Below are 22,800 nucleotides of genomic sequence, written 5' to 3' on the forward strand. Positions count from 1 at the left end.
CAGGACAAGGGGTGATGGGAATGAGCTGGAGCCCAAGAAGTTCCACTTGCACAGGAGGAGCAAGTCCTTTGGTGCTGAGGTGAGGGAGCCCTGGCCCAGGCTGCCCAGGGAGGGTGTGGAGGCTCCTTCTCGGGAGGTTTCCAACCCCACCTGGACACGTTCCTGTGCCCCCTGAGCCAGGGGAACCTGCTGTAGCAGGGGCTTGGGCTGGAGCAGCTCTAGAGCTCTCCTCCAACCCCCACCATTATATAACTCACCTCCCTGAATGTCACAGGGTAATGCCACAGGGATTTGCATCCTGCAGTGCCCCGTGTCCTTTCCCAGGGAAGGATTAGTGGCCACTGATTTCCACTCTGCCCTTGCAGCCCACCTCTGACAGCGCTTCAGCCCCAAACACCCCCTGCCTAACACTCTGCTCACTTGAAAGCGTTCCTAAGTGCACAGAAAACAGAAATCTTGCAGGTCCCTTTACTGAAACGATGGCAGTGACTCACGCTGCATTTTCTCCAATTCAGAAACACGCCACAGGCTGAAGCAGCGATAAATAAGTCATCTGCTACTCACACGCTATCAAACACAAGGGCTCCCTCTCCACCACCCCTGCACTGTTTACAATGCACACTGATTGTTCACCATACTCTGACACTGGAAACACTTTCCCAGAAACATTGGTTTTTTCTCATGCAGTCATCAGATGTTACTTTATGAATACACATGAAGTAAACACAGCTGTTTAAATGTAAGGAAAAACATCTTTTCCAAGATCAATAACATGGAAACAGAGGGAGACTCTGCCTCCTTACCACCCTTCCCATCGCTGTGTGTGACTTACGTGAGCGTGGAGCAATGCAGGGAGATTTTATCCCTTCCACAACTGTGCTGAAGCTCTCTAGGAAATAACTTGAGGATTGTGCAAAGTATTCAGAGAGGAAAAAACCCCAGACTGTTCACTACTGTCTACCAGTCATGCTGTTGTGTTTGTAATACAATGCATGGGGAGACATACAGAACTGAGTAAAATCTTTGCAGTTTATATGACTGGGGGGATTTTTGGGATTCTTTAGTCATTACCTTTTATTGCTTTGCTTTGGTGAAGACACAAAAGATTAAGACCCCTAAAGAACAGTCTGGTAACACAGACCACTGGTATGACTCCTTCACCTGCCCACACTTACCTACACTCTGGTGCCAATGGGGCACTGGGAACAGTCTGTTGCAGGACTGTGGCTTTCGCTGTGGAGCAGCCAATGACTGCTTTTAAAGTGAATCAAGTAGTCATGAAAATTGCTCTGAGTTGAGTGAAAACCAGCCAATGTGTGCCAAGGCACAACGACATCGCATCTCTGTCTCTGCTTTGAACTCATACTGATGTTCTGATTCACGACACAGGTACAGCAGTGGCAGCATAGTTGTTCAGGTATCTAACACAAACAGCTTCATATGTATTTCTATTAGCATGTACATACACAGTTGTATTTCTCTATACATACAGACCTATATATACACACAAGTATGGAACCCCAACTTACCCTTGTAGGTTAGCAAGCTGTGTCTCCTCACAGAAGGGTATTTACTATTTGCAATGAACAATATTCTTGACTGCACTGATGCAATACTAGATTGCACTGGAGTCACAATTTCCAGTATTTATAAAGGATTGATGACTGTGCAAAACCATTAATGTGTGCAGTAAGTAGGTAACATCTGAAAGAAACCTAAGGGAGCTCCTCACTCCCCCTTAGCCTCAGTGACAAGTAATTTCTCTTTGTGCACTTGTTCCTGGCTCTTTCCCCATTAAATCCCTGCATTTTTAGAATGAATCCAGTTAAAAAACCTGCTTTGTCATACCACAACCTGCTGCTGCTTTTCTTTCCAGATAATATGACAGTCTTGAACATCACCTACTACCTCATGAATTCTCATCTGTGAGCTGAATCTAAGCCAAAGGATGATTTGAGAAAGTTGCTGGACAAGGCAGAAGCTTCCCCCCAGCCCCAAAGGCAATACTACAAGCACCTGCTTCCTACTTGCAGTTCACCACAGCAATGATTAGTGCATCGCACTTCCTGAGCACTGATGACTAACACCAGCTCATGCAACCACAAACCATCTCTTGGTCCAAGGCAGCCCCTATCCCTCATGCCTACAGCATTAGTGGTTAGACACAGCATAAGGTCAAGACCTGAGAAAAACTCACTCCTAGTTTCACAGTAACGCACATGAAAGCCTGTACCAAAGCCTGGCGTAAGCAGAAGCGATGAATTTATCATTATGCAGCAAGATCCTCTGCAAAAGTGCCTGTTAAAAATGACAGGGCTGCAGCTGAGCAAAGTGCCAAAACATCACAAGTTACAAAGTCAATCAAATCACTAAATTCATCCTGTTATGGATGTGGTTACCTTCCAGGGGACTTTACACCTTGCAGTTGTTTCACTGCTTTAATTTAGCATCACATGTTAGTTTTGAAGAACGATCAAGAACAATTTTAGACCAAGTGGAAGAGTTCACCTTGAAACAGCCCATCACAGGTACTAAACTCCACATATGTCAGTGTGCTCTGATTTGGAACGATGTCTCACGTGCCACTTCTCAGGAAAGCATTTACCAGTCCTGAGATGAGCACAGGGAAACTCGAGTATTTATGGGACATCTTCAATGCTAATATTTTTAATGTAGGGCTCTCAGCAGATGTTGGGTGACCTCAGCTGTGCCTTGATGACTCTGAATTCAGGGATTTCAATTCGAAAGCTGTCCCAGCAACAAAGCACTCCAGCTCAGCTATACAACCCTGTCAAAAGCCTTCCCAAAGTTCATGATTGTGTATTGATTAACACCACAGAAGTTTTCTCTGAAAGGCAAGCGGAGGGATGACCTGAAAGGACTGACAGCTCCAACAGACAGAGACCAGACAAGGGTGCACCACGCCACATCATCTGTAATTGCCTGTCACCATCCTTCATCCCCCTCCCAGCACCTTCCCAATGAAAATGAACAGCAAGGTGCTCCCTGAAAAAGATGATGAAACTGCTTATCATGGTAGACGACTTGCAGGCTATTTTGGTGTTTAAGTCTCACACCTGGTAGCTGGTGTGGCTTAGTTGCCTGTCTTCTGTAGCACAATGCTCACACTGCAATAAGGCACTTAAAAAAAACCTGGACTGCCAACAGAAGAAAGGCACCTTTCCCTCTCAGCAGGGCATGCAGCATGTCACAGCAACGCTGGTTTTCTCAAAGAATGGTAGGGTTGGAAGGGACTTTTAGAAATCATCTGGTCCAACTCCCTGCTAAAGCAGATTCCACCTAGATCACATCACACAGGAACGTGTCCAGGCAGGTCTTGAAGACCTCCAAGGAATGAGACTCCACAACCCCTCCAGGCAGCCTGTTCCTGTTTTGCCATATGAACAACCACAGCTCAAGGCTGAAGAAGCCCTGGAACCTCACAGTGTGATGTCAGTGCACAGCCGTGTGAGGTCCTGCCTTGGGAAGAGTTTCTTCAGCAGTCTCATAGTCCCTGAGCTGCTGGATATCCTCACGAAACACTCAGTAACAGCCTGAGATGGTCCCATCAGCACCCACCACCAGCACTGGCATCTTGGGCACCTACCTGTCTGTTGAGTCACAGCATTTCTTGCATCACTCTGTGGTGCAAGAGCTGAAACTCAGGCAGACCTACTGTTATTCTGAAACACAGAAAGCCTGAACCCCCTCGTGCCAGCACCCCTGAGGGACAGTCAGCACGTGTGGTCTCAATGCCCAGGTGTTGCTCACCTCTGTGGAGAGGAACACATCACCCTGAAAGCATCTCTCAGCACAGCTGGCAGCCACTTGTGCTTCTTTACCTCCCTCCACACCTGCGATATGCCACCATCACGTTCAGATACCTCTCAAGCTGCCAAATCCTATCAGTGCATACAGACTCCATGCCAGAGCATGTTATGAGGCGTTATTCTATGCTAATAGCACATAAGGGATGTTGTTTGTGCTCTGCTGTACCTGGCTTTCACGAGTGTACTTGGACTTTGCATTATCCTAGCAGAATACCCATGGAAATACTCAAAGTATTTCAGTCTGTAAATACTCAAAGTATTTCCACCTCCCTCTAGGGGAATATTAGGAATAGTCAACATTCAGCAGTAATGGAAGACCCTTTCTGCTTGCCCTCCATAAAGAATGGTAACCAAACCCCCCAACTCGCTTTGCTGAAGTGCTCTGGAAACACCAAGTACCTCAGGGGAAGCCAAATGCAACACTGGCCTACGTCCAGCCATCAGAGCTGCTCAAACACCCTGCACACCTCTCCAAAGCCAGGCCCTTGGCCAGCACTTTGACAGAAAACCACATTTACAGAATACTTCTGTAACAGAAACTTCTCCTTCAAGCTCCTCCTTCTAGAGAGAGGCCACTGAAGGGCCAGCAAGATGCTGAGGAGACTGGAATATCTTTATGATGGGGAAAGGCTGCGGGTCCTGGGGCTCTTTAGTCTGGAGAAGGCTGAGGGGAGACCTCAGCAACACTTAAGAGTATTTAAACAGTGTTTGTCAAGAGGATGAGGCTTTTTGTTGTCTCAAGTGACAAGATAAGGGGTGATGGACATAAGCTGGAGCACAGGAAGCTCCCCTGGCACAGGAGGAGAAAGTCCTTTGGTGCTGGGGTGAGGGAGCCCTGGCCCAGGCTGCCCAGGGAGGGTGTGGAGGCTCCTTCTCGGGAGGTTTCCAGCCCCCCCTGGACACGTTCCTGTGCCCCCTGAGCCAGGGGAACCTGCTGCAGCAGGGGCTGGGGCAGCTCTGCAGGGAAACCATTTCTTTCTAAAATGGTAACTCTTGCACTGTGCCAATTCTCTTGCCTGAAATAGTCTCCCCCCATCCAGTTTAAATAAAATCTGGAAGTCACTTAGGAAAGCTGCAGGCAGAAAAATGGAATATATTTGATGAAGAGAAGAAAAGGCAGTCTGAGTGTTTGAACTCCCTGCCAGGACTGTGTTAATGTGAGCTTGATGTGCCATGTCTCCTCTTTGCCACAGCCACAGAAGCACCTCTGTGGAGAATGACCGCTCACAGCTCAGAGGAAGAGTGTGCTTTCTTGTCATAGATTCTGCTGCAGCACTTCGATGCACACAGCTTTCAGCTACACTTTAATAAGTCTATTTAAGTTGCATCAGTTCATATTTTCAACTGGAATGTATGCAAGTGAAAGGTAAGTGGAAAACAATCGAAGAGAGATTTGTTTCAGTCAGAGGAAAGCGGGGCTGTGCTGGAACTGCATCCACATTGCCTTACTAAATCTCATCGTGCTGAAACACTCCAAAGCTAACCCATTTTTATGTCCAGCAGATGACAGGTGTGAATATATCTTAGGAAAATTGTTCTCTGGTCATTCACCAGAGTATAAATAGGTTTTCAGTCTGTAGGAGGAAAGGCCCTTCACTCACACCTTCAGCTATTGCTGCTCATAAAGCTTCAGGCATTGCCTTGGATATCAAGCCTGCCTTGGGGACTCTCAACCCCAAACTCTGTTCTAATGTTTCAGAAGTTACCTCAGCAGCCATTTACAACACGCTCAGAGTTCCTTTCGTGTTTGACAAAGAACTGAAAAGCACAGCACAGCATCTTTAAAAGCACAAAACAGCGTGGAGAGGACTATTCCTTTTTCAGGGGACTATACTAGAGGCCCCTTTGTACTTTCTCCACTTTTTCCAATAAAAATCAAAGATCTGTATTGGAAATTAGAGTTCTGATTAGACCAGGCTTTCCTGGATGGTTTTTGATCATTAATTTTGTTCCATTTCCAGTGCCAATTTTAATTATATCACTGCTGAATTGCCTTTGAAACTCACCAAGCTCACCTCAAACCTCCTCCCTACTTTTTAAAATGTTTGTTAGATACTCCAAGTATCACCTTTGAATACCCAAAAACCTCTCCTTCATATCTGCAGTAAAGGGTGTGAGAAACAATGAATCATTTTCACGTGCTTCTGCTCTCACAGAGCTCCGGGGCCCTCAGCTAAGGGGGAAATTCTGCAGGACATGAAGCAAAGATGAGAGCGATGGCACACTTAGCTCTTCATTCAGGGTCTGCTTACAGTTATAAGCTAAATCTACATGCTATGCTTGGAAAAGCAGGTTATCCACGTGCTGGATTCAGAGCTTCCTCCCCAAAATGAATTCCCAGCAAGAAAATGACCACAACAAATCAGCTAAAAGCCTGGTGACCCTCCGGTCCTCCCCAAACCTCCAGGCACACCACCGCTCCTCACACTGCTCCCACACATCAGTCCTGTGCTACAAAGCAAGCCTACTGGAGTAAGCCAGAACACTCCTGGAAGTCTCCAAAGAGAGTTTTCAGAATCCCAAGTGCTTTCTCCAGCCCACACGTGCTGCCACAGAAGTTACTGAGGAGCTACTGATTTTCTCTTTATTGCCTTTTTACTTGCCAAAACAAAGCATACATTTTTAATGGAGTTTGAGATAGGCTTAGTCCTTTGCAATGAAGTGAATTTTCTGTACGTGCCACGGGGAGTTTCCTAAAACAAGACCATACTGCCAGCAGAGTGGGACAGATACCCCAAACAGAAGTGGCACAGTGTTACATCCACCACGACCAGGCACAGCAGAACAGATGTCTGCCTTGGTGGTGGCCAGAGCTTCCACTCCAGGGCCCGAAATGCCACTGGCAGACACATTTCACTGGTCATTATTTCTGCTCAGTGTTAATAGGAGACACCCTGTGATGCTGAAACCATCTCCATACCTGCTGCTAAAACCTACACCGAGGAGTTTTATTGCTTTGACTGTTCGATGCTCAGCTGCCTGCAGCAATGAACTTACATTGACGATCTGGTTGTTGCAGCACCACCTAACAGGCTGCAGGGCTGGACCAGCATTTGCTGCTCTCACTGCCCATCCTCTTTACAAAAAGCATCACAACATGTTTTAATCCCTAATGACTCTTGTTTTAGTAAAGAAACTACGTCTAGCTTTTCTTGCTGCTGAATATAAATCTGCAGGCTTGTCTCCCTTGTCAGATGAATCTGGGGACTCATTCCCACATGCCCCTTACAGGCACATATAAAAGCTGAACTTTGGTCCTTGCCACAAGTGGCTGGGGCCAACAGCAGCAACCACAACCACAGTAAGCATCCATTCCTGAGCCCTGCCGTGCCAGGCGTGGGGAGGGCTCTGCACAAAGGAAGCAATTTCATGCTCGAGCAGCCTTGTACTATTAAATCAGAAAATTGAGTTAGAGCCACTTCACTGGGTGGACTCTGCAGGCAGGGGTCAGGATCAGTCTGCAGGTACACAGGGTAACTGTGCTGAGACAAGCTGCTGAAGGAGAGGTAGACCTGACATGAGACCAATCCATCTGAAACTCCTTTGGTGCTGAGGTGAGGGAGCCCTGGCCCAGGCTGCCCAGGGAGGGTGTGGAGGCTCCTGCTCAGGAGGTTTCCAACCCCACCTGGATACGTTCCTGTGCCCCCTGAGCCAGGGGAACCTGCTTTAGCAGGGGCTGGGGCTGGAGCAGCTCTGCAGGGCCCTTCCCAGCCCCATCATTGAGGGATCCTGTGATTCTATAGGGAAACAGCAATAGATTTTAATTATTCCTTTTCTTACATGAAAGTACAAATGAAAGTCACCAAACCAGTTAAGGAGCCACCTGATGACTCGTGAAAATATCCTTCTCATTGCTGAAGAATTACTTCTCTTTTTTGGACCTTAACAGGCTTTATTCAGTTTATACACTGGGAATTGGCTTGGATCTGATACACACTGCCTGTGTGTACTTTCTCTACTGACCATCACTCTGCGTGATTTTTCCCCCCTAAAAAACGTGAAATCATTTCTAAACTTTCATTTCCAAGTAATTTCTAGCCAAAACAAATGACTGATTTCTCCCTGAGCTTACTTGCTCATGGTTGGTCTATAGATTGTCTATGTGCAATTGCACATGCACAATAAAGACCTTAAAAAGTAAATGAGCTTTTAATTCTATGAAGCTGTCCACAGATATAACTGTCAGTGAAGGGACTCTGGTGTACTTTATCCACCACCACTTAAGAGCTGGAAACAATTCTAATACAACTCTTTCTGGTGCAAGACAAATGGATTAGATGTGAACATCACAAAAATCAAACAATTCACCCTCTTTTATCAGGGCTAAATCACATAAAGAACAAACTGGGTTTCACACCAAAGATAAAGTCTAATCTTCCTGCCCTGTAACACAGAGTTGGAGGCACTACAGGATTTTCACAGGTGTTTCACAGGCTCTTCCTGAGCCTCTGCCCCCCACCCCAAGGACTCCCTTGGCAAGGGCTTTCCTTTGAATAAGCAAAGAGAAAGCTATGGCACTGTGCTATGGAAGCTATGGAACTGTGAGTTTGTTTCTGATGAGAGACGTGTGCTCACACGCACAAACACAGCGCAGCTGCTAACTCCAACCTACGTGTCAGTGATAAGGAAATCCAATTATAATGGGTTAGCAATTTGTAGCACAGCACTTGCAACCTTACTCATCCAGAAAAGATTGCAGATGGATTTCTTCCCTTGCCGGAGAAAATACTTAGAAACAAAATTGAACATTTCGATGTTGAATTAAATTGGGTTTCAGGTTTAATCAATAACTACTTCAAATTAGAGCTGACACTGATTAAAATCTTCACGTTGGCCATTACCAGCAGAACTCAGGCAACCGAGGGACGTTCTCTGGCAGACGAGACGTAAGGGGAAGCAAGTTAAACTGTTAGTGTGACAGTCACATCCATTAGCTGGAATTAGAATATCAACATGGGAGCAGAGATGCAACACGATCCTGCCATCCTGTTCCCTTAAAGCACGTGGGAGATGGATTTTGTGGCCTCCTGATGAGAGAACTCATTCCTACAGAAGTCAGAGCAAACTCTTACCTCTTGGAGGTCTGCAAGTCATGTTGGGTCTATTCACAATCACCCCTGTTTGGGAGGAGGATGAGACAACAGACAGACACTGCATTGTATAAAACTGTAAAGGGAATGTCTCACTAGTCAGCCAGGCCTTCCCTGTCCTCTTGCAACTCATGCAAGGAAACCTCTATTTAGAAACCTAGCATTTTTTACCTTAGGAAAAAACCTCCCTCATGTCACAAACTTAAGTAACTGTGGCTGCACTGTAAATCCAGAATTAACTGACAGTCATCAAGCATTTAATGAGAAACAGAGTCAAAGGTTTCAGGAGCTCTTTCACCTGCTAATATGACAAAATTAACATTCTTTCAGATTGTTTTTGCCTCTTAAATAATTCTTTCTCACTTACATATATCCCCTTCTTTTGCCACAGCCCTGCTTTGATCACTTGGAGGCACAAACAAGCAGAGCCCTGGTACTATCTGTTGCTATGGGTTATGAGTACCAAGCTGTGGAGGAGAGTGAAAAGGACTGATGAGCATCTTTGATCCCTACTGGGAGTTTGTACACTGTAGACTGACTCCCAGAAGTACACACAAAGTGCTAAGCAGACAGCAGCTGTCTTGGCAGAGCAAGAGAAGCCTGTTACATCCACATCAGGAGAATGAGATAAAATCTCCTGCATGAAATAAAAAGAGCAGAGAGGAACAAAGAGGGAAAAGGAATGAGGAAGGCCAGACCAGGCACTGAATGGAAATGGATTAATTATATGGATATTATAGGTATTTAATATATACACACACATCTCACTATAATAAAGAAGCTACAACAGCAGTGTATTACTTCCTTTTTCATTGCCCTCTTCACAAAGACTTTGTCAACAGATGTACTATAACATGACTGAAAAATGACTTTCTAGAATGAGAAATTACAAGACTTTTCTTTTCCAACATCTCAATCTGAAACCAGCCCAAGACCAAAAGTTGCTGCCTCTGCCTGGGACACCTCATGCCAGACAGAAAAGAGGAGCAGTGCTCAGGAGTGCTGTCCATAGTTGTGACTGCTCTCCATCCCTGGAGATCCCTGCACAACTCCAAGGACACATCATCCTTAATCGCTTGCCCAGGCAGTCGGGACAGAGCTTGCAACATAACGGCACGGCAGAGAAACGCCAACACGCTGTGGACATGCAGTAGAACATCCACATCTGACAGATACAATAAAAAGGGGAAGTCCTGCCCACAGCTTATCACCTCTGTATGAATACCCCTCGTTGCTTCAATCCACTACAGAAGCAGAGAGCCGCCTGGCCTGCTCCAGCACACCATCTGCCCAGAATCCAGCAGCAACACACAGCTCCATGGGGCCAGTCTCATCTCCCAGCACTGACACAGCCTGACCTCATCCTGGTCCCCTTCTGCCACTGCCCCACAACCAGTCAGCCTTCCCCTCATGGTCTTCCTGAAAAGGTTCGTCCTTCTGGCCTCAAGTTTGCTGCTGGAATTTGTGCAGCTGCTTCACAGCCAATGCACTGATTTAACACATTTACAGCCTGATAGCATTGTTCTCCCCACCGGTTCATGATTCCTCGTAACACAGCAGTGACCACAGCTACATGAGGTAGCATGGGTTTCCCACTGGACAGCAGGGCCAGCAAGGATAGGTTTTATTTCCTTTTCTTCTATTCATCTGATTTTGCCACAGAAAGCTTCCTGGCCCCTGAAAGAAAAGCTTGCATTTATAATGTGGAAGGCAGAGTGAGCTGGAGACCCAGAGCAAGCTGGATGCCTCTGTCCCTCACATCAGTAAAAACATGTCTGTCACACACTAAATATATTAACCATGAAATCATATTCATCCTTAATAGCAAAGCATTATAAATTGCCTCTCAGAACAATTTAGCACTCCCTAAGGACAGAATATGTAGAGAAAGCATCTGTCTGAAGAGGAAAATGAGAACAGAAAATTGGGTTTTTTTTCTGAATCCCATCATACTTTCTGTCCTTTCAACACAGAATGGGAAACTTCTGCTCATCAAGAAAATGCACTTAGATAGATTTCCCTCAGTATCAAATAGCTCATCTCCCTTAGACTGAGCAGAACTATTCACTGAGTTGAACATTTTACCTGTTTCTTAAACAAGCACTTTCTTTCCAGTGCTTTCTCTCAGGGAAAGGAGAAAGCTTCCCAAAACAAACCAAGATGGCAAGTGCCATCCTTGCTCTGGGCTGTCCAACACCTAGGTCTTGCATCTTTCTGGCTGCAAAGGCTTCAGGATAGAGGTGCAGGCAACATCTGCTGGAATCATTTCAGCACCAAAGTCAGCTCCACCAGCTATTCACGACTACCCTGGATGCTCTTGTGAAGGGCAGGCAATAAAGAACACACAGGCAATAAAGCTTTCCCGATGCCTCCGTTCCCTGGAACAGGTGTTTGCAGGCAGTGATCTGAGCTGCTGTTGGACGGGAACTCGGCACCATCAGATCACAAACGATCATGCTTGGTGACATCTCGGTTTAAGAAGCAGAAGGAGAGGGGGATTTGAGAAGACCTGACCAACTGGGCATATTTAGCTAGGCTTATACTGTCATACATTCTTATTTTTCACAAGCTGCACTACCTAGAAATCAGACCACTTATGTAGCTGAAGGAGAACAGGGGGGGGAGGGAAATGAAATGGAAAAAGATACAAGTCAACCAACACCAAGTTTTTGTAGAAATTAAGCCTCTAAATGTTTACCTCCAAAATTATGTAAGTTGGGATGATTCTCCACACCTGCAACTTCAGCTAAAGACTCTTAGGAGAATGGCCCTTTATATAAAAGCTTCAAGTCAAATAACATGAGCTTGACAGCCTATTCCATCAGCTGGCGCTGACAGTGCTACTGGGAGGCACGAGAAAAACTCTCTGACTGCTGAAAACACCACACAAACCAGACCTAGGTTTGGGGTTTTTTTCAGATGTACCATAACGTGTTCCAGGCTCTTTAGACAGCATCAGAACCTCGACTTAAATGGCCACATCACATTAAATTCACGTGTAAACACAGCCCACTCTTGGGACTGGAAAAATTACTCTGTAAATTCCACTAATAATAATTGAATGGACTTTGTGAAACGCTCCCCAAAGCTACTCCACAGTCTCAAAGCCACCACACAGGCTTCAGGCTTATTGGAAGTTACCAGGCGTAAAAACAAATCCCCCCAAAACTCCAAGCACAAGACTCCAAGCAGTTCTGATATTGCTGCAAAACACTTGGAAAGATGTTCCATAAAATTCTGATTGTTCTGCAAACGTCTTTGGATAAACCCAAAAGAAAACGACATCCTGCAGGTAGGTTTTGGCCCTGGTAGCAGCTTCTCTTTATCAGCATTAAAATGTCAGCTTTTAAACGCCGACAGCATAGTTATGACAATTTATAAAGCAGGTATTGATGATTTTATCATTTTCCACCCTCAGAAATAAAGTTTTCCCTGAAAAAGGAACATTTGAATTCTCCCAGGTGATAAGACACGTGGGAGGGTGTTTTGTTCTGCGCCACAATGCAAACTGATTACCCTGAGTCAACAACTTGTGAGCTGCTCACAAAAGCAATGGCACCGGGTAATTACGGCTGTGGCGCAGTGACTCCTTCCTGGAGAAAGTTTGCATTAGAAGCCCCATCTAGAACCAGGAAGCCCTGACACTTTCAAACAGCTTCTGTAGTAATAACATCCATTAATTAACCTCGGGATGTCTCGTGCAGCTCGTGCCACGGCTCTGCCGAGGGCACCAGGGACTCACCCGTCCAGTCTCACGTCAGGCAAACTTCTGTTCAGGGCAATCAAGTCACTGGCCATAAGGTTAAACTGGTTGATTTTAAAGAGCTCTTTCATCTTCTCCTGGTTATCCTTTGGGATGAGCACAGCCTTTCCCATCTCTCCAGGTCCTTCTTGGTTTCGAGAAATAACAGCTGCAACACAAATCACAGGAGCCAACTTTTAGCGCGCGGGTGGCAGTTTTATCCCTCACTAACAGGGCTCAACAGTTTTTGGTGTTCAACAAGGAATGTTACCAAAAATCCAACCACAATTTTCTGTCTGTGCTCCACTGTGAGGTAAACCTCTATTTGGATCCAATTTTTTACCTAGCTCCTTTCCAAGAGGTTTTAAAATAACCCAGATTTGGCCACTTGCAGCTTTTGGCAGCACCATGAGGCAGAGGACTGAGAGACACTCAAACTGAACGTCTTGAGAGTCACAAGGCAGCACACCAAAATGGGTTTATTTGGGTTGTAACCACAGTGACAGTAAATGACTATTCTCAAGAGATTCACACCAGGATTAGAGAGCAAAGCACTAGACTCTCCAGACGACTCTGCAGACAGAAAGGTTTAGAAAACTTTGATAGCTCTAGAAAATATCTGAAGAACAAGTGTATGATATTTAGCTTTAGCCTGGCATGTGATAGCATCAACCCATCCCTGAAAGCAAGGAAATCAATCACTCTTTAGGGACAAAATAATCCATCTTGAAAAACAGCAGTATCTCCACCCTGACAGTGCATCTTTCACACACATGGCTTCGAGAAATATTTACACAGTCAATTTTGAACTTCAAGGAAAATTATGGCATCACCTCATCCAAAGCAGACACAAACAAACACTACACAGACTGCCTTTTCAGGAAGCAGACATGAAAAGAAAGGGACTATCCCATGTATACAAATGATTCAAATAATTATTCTAAAGCAAAAGCTGCAACAGAAGAGGCTCCAAATAAACACAAGGGAAAGCTTCTGCCCTGTTGAGGTGAGGGAGCACTGGAACTGCCCAGATGGGCTGTGGAGGCTCCTTCCATGGAGACATTCCAACCCAGCTGGGTGAGTCCCTGTGTGCCCTGCTCTAGGTGGTGCTGCTCTGGCAGGGGGGTTGCACTGGGTGAGCTTTCCAGGTCCCTTCCAGCCCTTATACACCTGAATTTTTACCTAATTTTTACATTCACACTTGAAATCAGCCTCTTGACCAAGGCTGATTAATTAATACTGATTCATTTGCCTACAGCAATGACTGTGACTTGCTCCTCTCATGCATCAGCAGAGCTCAGCCCTCCCGCCACCGCAGCTCTGCTGGGGCTGCCCAGACCGTGCTGGGCAGTGACTGATGCTCATGGTGCCTTTCAAGCTGTGCATTTCTATGACAATACCACCGTTGTACCTGAACAGAGACATCTTGGGTTTATTTTTCTGCCATTGCATGCATTTTTCAGCCTTAGAATCAAAGTTGAGGCTTAATGTCCTGAAAGATTTACTCATGAAGGCTTCTCTGCCAGCTGAAGACTAATTAAAGCACTTATTTCTGTAAGCACAAGTAAAAAAGCTGAGAGAATAAAGCCTTTTCTACACAATGCACAGACATGTTTTTTGCCCAAGCAGATCAGACATCAGGGCTTGCTGGAACAACCTGCCAGAAATCTACTTAAAAGGCTTTAAGAAAAGAAATATTAGAGACTCTGGCCACAGAGTTTTGTTTCTGCAGTTCTGGTTTATGCTTCACTTGAGCAGAGAACATTTCACAGTCTCATCTGAGACACGTTTTATCCTTCCCTGTGATCCTTCCCTTTACACGCTGCAACGGGAAGGAACGATGAGCTTTCGCTGCGATGACACACAAAGATGAAACTGCCATTGGGCAGAGGCTTAAACCTCCAGCATGGTGCCTCCAAAGCCCTCTGTGCCTGACGTGGCTCCCCAAGGACGACAGGCTCCGTGCCTAACGTCTATCGGGGCTGGCAGCATCCTCCCAGGAGCCAAACAGGCTGTGGCATCAGCACCAGCGGCAGGCCAGAGATGCTGGTGGATCCCTTTTGTCACATCTGCTGATTCCTCTCACCTGGCTTTGGGAAAGGAATGAATATCTGCACTGCTAGATATGGCCCCCAATAGGCAGAATTTTACCTTAGAGAGTGTATCTCAGTCAAAACCATTTAGAAGTAAAGAAACAAAGCACAAGGTGGACGTGGCCGTGCTGTGCCTCCCTGCAGCTACACCTCACCCACTCTGCCTGGGAATCTGCACTGCACACCAACACCCACAACCCTACGGGACACACGCTGTGAAACCCCTCTCACAACATCTCCTAAGGTGCATTTATGGCACGGTTAATACGGACACAAGGCCTGTGGGATTAATGGCTGGTAATTAAACCCTGCTAGATCATCACTTCCCGGAGCAACGGTGAACTCCTCAGAGACTGCAAGCTGAAGAGCTAGTCCCTCAAGATGCAAATGCTGGTTATGCAAATAAATTCTGCCTCCTTCTTGCTGGAAGAAGCAGAGGGCATGAATTTATCTAAGTAGCAGCAGAGAGCAGGCAAAAAGAGTCAGCTGGACTGCTGAGAGCATGGAACAACAGGTAAGGACCACAGAACGGAGCCTGGCCAATGTCTTTCAACCTGAGAAATGAAACAGGTATGGAAAGGAAGGAATTACTCAGAAAAGGAATTAATGTCTCTGAGGAGAAGGAAAAGGAGCCATGAGAAGGTGAGACAAGTTTGTTCTTGTGGCATCCTTCAGTCTGATCCTCTTTTGGAAGAGGAATTCTTCATTTTCTGCCTCCAAAGCTGTATTTAAGGGTCCGTAGCAGCTCCAAGGACTTTACAGAACTTACCCAGAAGACAAGGACCACTTCTCTGTAATGCAGTATCAGCACATCCAGCATCTGTCTGCCCAGGCAGAGAACCATCACTCCATGTTCTGTGCTGGCACAGGCAGGTAGGGAACACCGGGAGAGGGGACAGCAGGCACCCTGTGCCATCACCTGCCATGTGCCATGAAAGCACCCCGAGGCAGAGGACTATGAGACACTCAAACCAAATGTCTCTGAAAAACTAAAGCAGCATACCAAAGTGTTTTTAGTTTCTGCTGAAATACTCTGGGACAATTTTCATGTGTAGAAATTGGAAACTTTTCATTAAAATATTTAGGGAGAAAAAACCCATCCCCCTCCCCAAAAAAGCAATCCACTATTAGCACAGCTGTTACTGTGACAGTAAATTTGCTGCCTCTTCTTGTAGTAAGATAAATAAATGAAAACTAAATCCCCCTTCAAATGTGTGGAATACCAACAGTGAAGGGTTTCATATTCCAACCCCAAATAACAGGAAGGGAGCTGAGGAGGATGTTGTGCTCCACTGTAGGTTCATTAGGCATTCCAGCTCATTTGCAGTGTAACATCACAGGGGCTCAGATGCAACTCTGCCTGAAGACTTTTGCTTATTGTGCTTGCAAGCAGGAGTTACGTATTCCTTCATCTGCAAAACGGATCTCTGCCACAAGATTCTGTGTTCTTCTATTGTTTGTTAAGGTCCATCACCACAGAACTGCAAAGAGATTTTTCCTGTCCTAAAGTCTGTCACAAAACAAATCAGGAATTTCCCAACCAGCCTTTCCACTCTCATGGTTTTATTCCAAGCAAAAAACATTACCAGGTGACATCCCAAGCATAGCTTATATATCTCTGTGACAGAGGAACACATTTAATTCTGCTGTGTTTAAAATGCAGCAACCTCAACTTACCAAAAACTATATGCAAAACGTACACACACACACACACACACTTGTTCAATTAGAGAGCAGCAACGTGACACAAAGTCTCTTCATCTAGAAAGATAAAGAAAAAAATCTGTTTCTGAAGAGTTCAGAAAGTATGAATGGTACAAGAGGCCACAGTCAGCACATGCACACTGCTCATTAGGAATTACTCCACCTGTGCTGGTGTGTTTATAAGCTAAAAGGAGCATAGCAAGCAATTTCCTCAGGGAGCACACCTTCAGAAATACCACTGGGGATTTACTGTCCAAACCACCTTTTCTATACAGCTTTTACACCTCCTTTGCTGACTGAAAACAGCTGGGCAGTGAGTAACCCCCTCCCCGTGCTGTGCTGTGCAAAGGAGGGTCTTCACAAACAGGGGCTGCAAAAAAACTAATGACACAAGTCTTCCAACTAGGAGAGGTCCAAGACTTTCCAACCCCTGCTGCCTCCAGCCTTTTTTCATCAATGGAAAGAGGTGACTGACCCCACAGAAAGCTGCATGACCCCATCAGGAGTGGCCCCTCCGGTCCAAAGCCACAGGCAGAAGACGTTGCTGACACATTTCAAGGCACTTGGACTCACCTTCAGGCATGTATTCTAAGTAACTTGCAGTTGGAATGGGGACCCAAGGGGGAACTCAGGGATGGATGCTTGAAGCCAGCATGGAAGCCAAGAGATGGATTTAATGTTTCTATACAAAAATTAGATGGCTCTCTACCAATAAGCTTATGATCTGCTCCTTAAATACTTCAGGAGTGTTTCTGCTGCTGTTAAATTGAAAGCTTTCATGAATACTAAAAGCAAACAGAACGCCAAAAAAAGCCCCAAACAGCTCTGACTCAGCTCTTGTTTGCTTTCCTTTGTGTTGAAGAACCTACTGCCCTCCTCACCAGGCTTTGCTCCCCCTGCTAATGCTTGCACAACACCTCATTGGCACACTTCACTCTCCCTGGCAATTCCTGCCTCAGACTGTGACCTGGCCTTGCTGACAGGTCTCCTTGGGCTTGTGTTGGCCTTTCACACCACTCCTCCATAATCTGATTGAGTTTTTATTTACTGAACAATGCCTTCCTGAGCTTCAGTGACATAGGTGCAGGCAATTGTGTCTTATTGTACTTGATGTTGTTTCTAAGCCCTGGGACAGGCTGTGGTTTTGACCACAAGTAGAGCCCAAGACCCCTGAACTCATTTGCATCCCGACAGTTAGGTTAACTTACCTTGACCATATTTCCCCCTTCAGAGAGTGAAATGAGTCTCAGTCCATCATTAATAGCTTTTTGCCCGCTCTGTAAACATGAATGTCTCTCTGACACAGCCCTTGAATATACTTCAGTGAATTTACAAATAATGTCTTAATCCTCTGCAGCCATCAAAGCTCATTAAATATCTTCCCTGTGTCCTAGTTACACGAGATGATGCTATGTCAAAACAATTCTTTTTTCAGCTATCTCAAATACTTCAGGAAATACTCCACTGCCAGGCAAAGCTGAAGAAACTGAAATATTTCAGTTCTGCAAAGGTTACATTTTTCATGGCTCTGTCCTTACCCAGAGACACCTCAGCTGTGGAGGAATGAGCAGAACCAATACCTGGAAGGTGCTCCTGGTGTACTCTGAAAAAGCACAAGGTGACTTGAGCTTTGCTAATCTGAGATCCTCTGTCACATATGCCTTGAAGACAGAAACTACTGTCACTTAAATTAGCTCCTCCTAGTCAGAGCTCAAATAATTTGGGTACTAACACTGCTTTCAGTATGAGGCAATTTTGGGCAACACAGTACTGCAGGTTTGAAAGACAACTGTCCATCCCGACAGATGAAACCAAGCTTGAGAAGCACACGACAGTCCAGTAAAAAGGCAGGAGAAATATACTTTCACACATCTGTGTAATGACATACATACACATACAGGTTTTTGTACATATATATACACATATCCACATCTTAAAGGGTAAACAACACTTCAAGAAGGATGGCTGCATATAGCTGCTGTCACATGAATCCTATCACTGCTGCCAGGTGCGTTTGACAAATGCCTCATTTCTCCTTCCCACAAAGGCTGCATTAGCTCTATCTTCTTATACTATGAATTCCCTCTGTGAAAAACCTTAACAAAATAGAGACCTAGATTCCTCTTCTCTGTAAATCAAACTGATTAATGAACTTGAAATTGCAGTCTCCTTGTCATCACTTAAACGTACGATGAAAGAAAGAGAAGGGGAGAAGGACAGGGATGGAAGTGGAGCTCAGAGGGTCACCTCAGCTTTCCCCACACCACAGGACACAATTAACTGGAGCTCAAGCAGCCACAGCAGATGTAGGAGGTTGGGTTTTTGTTTCAGTGTGGGGTGGTTAGTTTGAAATGTTTACTTTCAGGCTCTGAAGATGGAGCTGGCACAGCCCTTCAAGGAAACTGATGAAACCCAAGCAACAAAAGAAGTTACTGAGTTATACCTTGGTATGCCTGAGGAAATCAAAGAATGTTCATGAGCTAAACACAGAACAACTGGAGAACTGCTGCTCTCTGACAGTATTAAAGGGTTAAGCACAGGTGGACATTCAGGGGTACGCATGGAGAACTGAGCAAGGGGGAATCTCGGCTAAAGCCAGAGAAGGAGAAGCACAGAACAGCTCAGGCTTCTACCAACCAAAACCAAATCCTGTGCTGATGATTCAGCATGCAAATCAAGAAAAATATGCTTGTCAGGTAATTTACAACAGAACTATGAAAAGCATAGGAACAGACAATATCAACAGCACACCTGATTCATGAAGTGGCTTCAGCCTCTCCCAGTCTATACCATTGTAAACCAAACCCAGAAACCTTCCTTTGGTTTGTGTCCATCTGGAAAAGGCTCCATTGAATCACAAGGTGACAAATCCTTCCCTGGACAAAGGTCTGTCTGGCTCAGCATACTGTCTCAGAGCAACTGACAGATTAGGGCAGAACAGCAAAGACAAAGGTTTTAAAACAACTGTTGCAGAGACTTTGCTTTGCTGAGGTGGGGGCTGTGCTCAGACCGCGGTGCTCAAGTGAACTCCCTTTCAAATCCATCTTTTTGACAATGAACTGCATGGCTTAACTGAGCACTGCTGTCAAAGGAAAGAGTGTCGTTTTTATTTGCTTTGGATTTGCTGTCTCACATTTTCATTGCTTTTTACCCTGGGAGACACAGCGAATCCCTCATCCACCTTCTCTATTTATGCCTTTACAAATCCTCGGTTTATCCCTCTTTGCTTCCTGCTTTCCCAAGCTGTAGAATTATCTAATTTAGTTTCCCCACAGAGAAGCTAAACCATATCTGAAAGCATTCTCACCTGCCTTTTCTGACCCAGTGGTTTCACTCAATGAAATGAGCTTGGTTTGGCTCAAGCCTAAGAGAAAAAAAAGAGCCAAACAAACCAAACAGCTTTAGTCCTTCAAGGGCACAAACTCACGTCCCTCTAGCAAAGCAAATGAGGCTGCTTTAATTTGGAGCAGAACTCTTCTGCCATTACCTTTCAAGATCTTGAAAGGGAAGCAATCTACAATCCTCTGCAGAGCTCCACACCTCGTCACACCTGTGTAACTGCAGAAGGAGCTGCACATGCCTCATGCCTCCCGGAGCAGGCATCTGCATGCGCCGCAGCAGCTTCACTTAACTCTGCTTAATAGTTGCAACTAAGCAGCAGCAGTGATTCAGCACTTTGGCTTGGTAACTTCCTGAAGCACATTGCTGATGTTTTTCAAGTGTGCTTTTTTGTAAAAAGGAGAAAAAAAAAAAGAAGCAGCAGCAAATGTGCCTCAGAAATAGCTTTACCTCCAAGCACAAGAATTAACAGCTCATCTCTTCAGTGACCATCTTGATGCAGGCGGGGATAATGGAACTGACACAAAGCATGCCCACAAAGAATGAAAATGCTATTTTTCCAACATCCTGCCTGCAGACATTTTTCATCATCTGTCAGCAGAGATAGGCCTCCTTTGGAAATGAAAACAACCCCCTCACAAGGGCTTATTAGAAGTGCTGAGGTCTTTGGTAGAGTGGAGAATAGAAAGCACAAAATCCAAGATAAAGAACTGGGAGGGGGGTGAAGCAACACCCAATAGATTTCAAAGCATTCAATTTATTTAACAGTTTGGGAAAGGCACTGCACAGGGACTGTTGCACAAAGAAGCATACCAACACCCAGAAGACACAAAGACTTATCATCCATGCCTTCTTTTTGGTTGGGTTTTTTTCACTCCAAATGTTCATCTTCCTTCCTTATACTTTGTTTGCAACACCTACGCTTGGGTTTGGAGTAACAAACAACCCTGCAACCCTAACAGTGCTGTTTTGCTGGTGCAATACGTAGTGGAGGCAGCTGGCTCTGCCCCCAAGAGCTTGGTCACCCCCTGCACACCCACCTGCATCTTACCTTCTCGGGATGAGCTTGGGTGGGAACCCCTCCAAAACCTGTTGGTGTTCCCAGAGGCATGGCACAGCCCAGCCATCAGCTCGTTCCACACAGGCACAAGGAGGAAGAGGATGCCTTTCAGCACCCTCAGTGACACAGAACCAGCAGTTTAACCACCAAGCAGGCTGCAAACACCTTGAGAAGGGAGGGCATTCTGTGGGTGCTGTGTACAAATGTGATCAAGCACTGCAGGCAATGAAAAACACCTGAGGCATCACAAAGCATTTTCCTGGTTCAGAAACTGGTTTTAGTCGGGAAGATATTTAGGATAAAAGGAAACAGCCTCAAGTTGCCCCAGGGGAGGTTGAGATTGGAGCTGAGGCAGAACTGTTTCCCTGAGAGGGGTGTCAGCCCCTGTGCCAGGCTGCCCAGGGAGCTGGGGGAGTGCCCAGCCCTGGAGGGGTCCCAAAGCCGTGGAGCTGAGGTGCTGAGGGCCATGGGGTAGTGCTGGGCTGGGCAGGGTGAGGGCAGGGCTGGGACTGCAGCAGCTTCAAGGGCTTTAACAACCCAAACGAGTCTGTGATTCTGTTATTAATTTATCATTAATTGGTTGAAATTTCTAAACCAAGTTGGAAATATCACTATATACTTCCCCACTACAGATGCAAACCTCACTTTCCCCAAGAAGCAGTGATCAGACTGGAGAGTTTCAGAACTTCAGTTCAGCACAGGGGCTGTGAGCTGCCCTCTCAAATCTTTCTCTGCAGGGGTGTGTTAGAACCCTGGAGCAGGGGTCACGTATCACCTGTGCAGGGAGGAATCACCCCACATCCATGCAGCCCAAGCCAGCTGGGTGTCCCTGATGGCACCTTCTCGAACAATGGAGCAGATAACTGCTTGTTTAAGGGTCTGACACCAGCCTGAATGTCCCTCGTTCTGCAGTTGCCAGGATTTGGGAGGAAAAAGTCTCAACTTTGTGAGAAACTGAGGAAGTAATTACATTATAGCTGTTTGGAAAGGTAAAAACAACTAGATGAGGATAAGATTGATGTCAGTATATAGGGAAGAAAGTATCCAAAGAGGTGTAAGCCACGTGCAATTTCTCTGTGCCTGATACACAAAGTCTTCTCAGACATCCCCATACACAGAGTATGTAGAACACAAGATGTGAATGGCTTGCTGTTTAGTATTTCCTAGCAGGTGACAATTTGAAGTTTGATAAAATGTGTGTCATAAACTTTTGATTGAAGGAGGACTAGATAAATTAAGCAGGCAGGACTTTTGGTGGGACCTGGCAAGTAGGGCTAGCTGCTGCCTCTCCTCCTGCCCGCTGCCTCCAGCAGCACAGGCACCTGCTCCTTCCAGACACAGGTTATGCATTATGCATTTCCTCATTATCACTGATTTATATTTTACTGCAATACTAATATGAGGCATAAAATCAATCATACTTGTCTCATTCTCACAGGAACCTCAGGAAAACCTGTGCTCAGGCCTCTCTGATACTGTGTGCTGTCTTTAGCCAGGCAGGTTGGCTACACAGAGAGCTGCACACAGGAAGATGCTCTGAACTTCACTGTACCCTGAGCATAGCCTCACTCCACTGCCTCAGCACCCATTGGGGGATGAAATGTAACTGCAAGCATCTCCTCCTTCCAGTGAGGTGCTGGAGCTGGGTTACTTGGCAGTTTAACACTATTTTTACAGTTCTAGGAGCTTTCTCCTCCCAAAGCCACCAGCCCTGCACTTGTTGGTAAAGCCAGGATCCTGGCCACAGACCTCCCTCTTGCTGCATCTCCACACAGATGGGCTCTGCAGTCTTAACATGAGAGAGTCTAGTCTCTCAAGGGCTCAGGGAGGACTGCCCACAAGCTGCAGTTTAACTGGAAAAGAAACAATGGCCCAGCTGGAACTGGAGGAGTGGGGAAAAGTCTGCAATGAGGAAAGACAACAAAAAAACCCCCACTTCCAC

General features: G+C 45.8%; 1 protein-coding gene across 2 annotated transcripts in view; it reads right to left on the minus strand.

Annotated features, from left to right (window-relative positions):
- GALNT13 (polypeptide N-acetylgalactosaminyltransferase 13) overlaps positions 1-22,800 on the minus strand; it is a 134,641-nt gene that overhangs the window by 67,205 nt on the left and 44,636 nt on the right. For both annotated transcript variants that reach the window (XM_062004986.1, XM_062004985.1), the window contains exon 4: positions 12,663-12,831. In XM_062004986.1, coding sequence (XP_061860970.1) covers positions 12,663-12,831 — 169 coding nt within the window. The remainder of the gene's footprint in view (positions 1-12,662; positions 12,832-22,800) is intronic.

This window comes from Colius striatus, chromosome 11 (assembly GCF_028858725.1).
Source record: "Colius striatus isolate bColStr4 chromosome 11, bColStr4.1.hap1, whole genome shotgun sequence".
Lineage (NCBI taxonomy): Eukaryota > Metazoa > Chordata > Aves > Coliiformes > Coliidae > Colius > Colius striatus.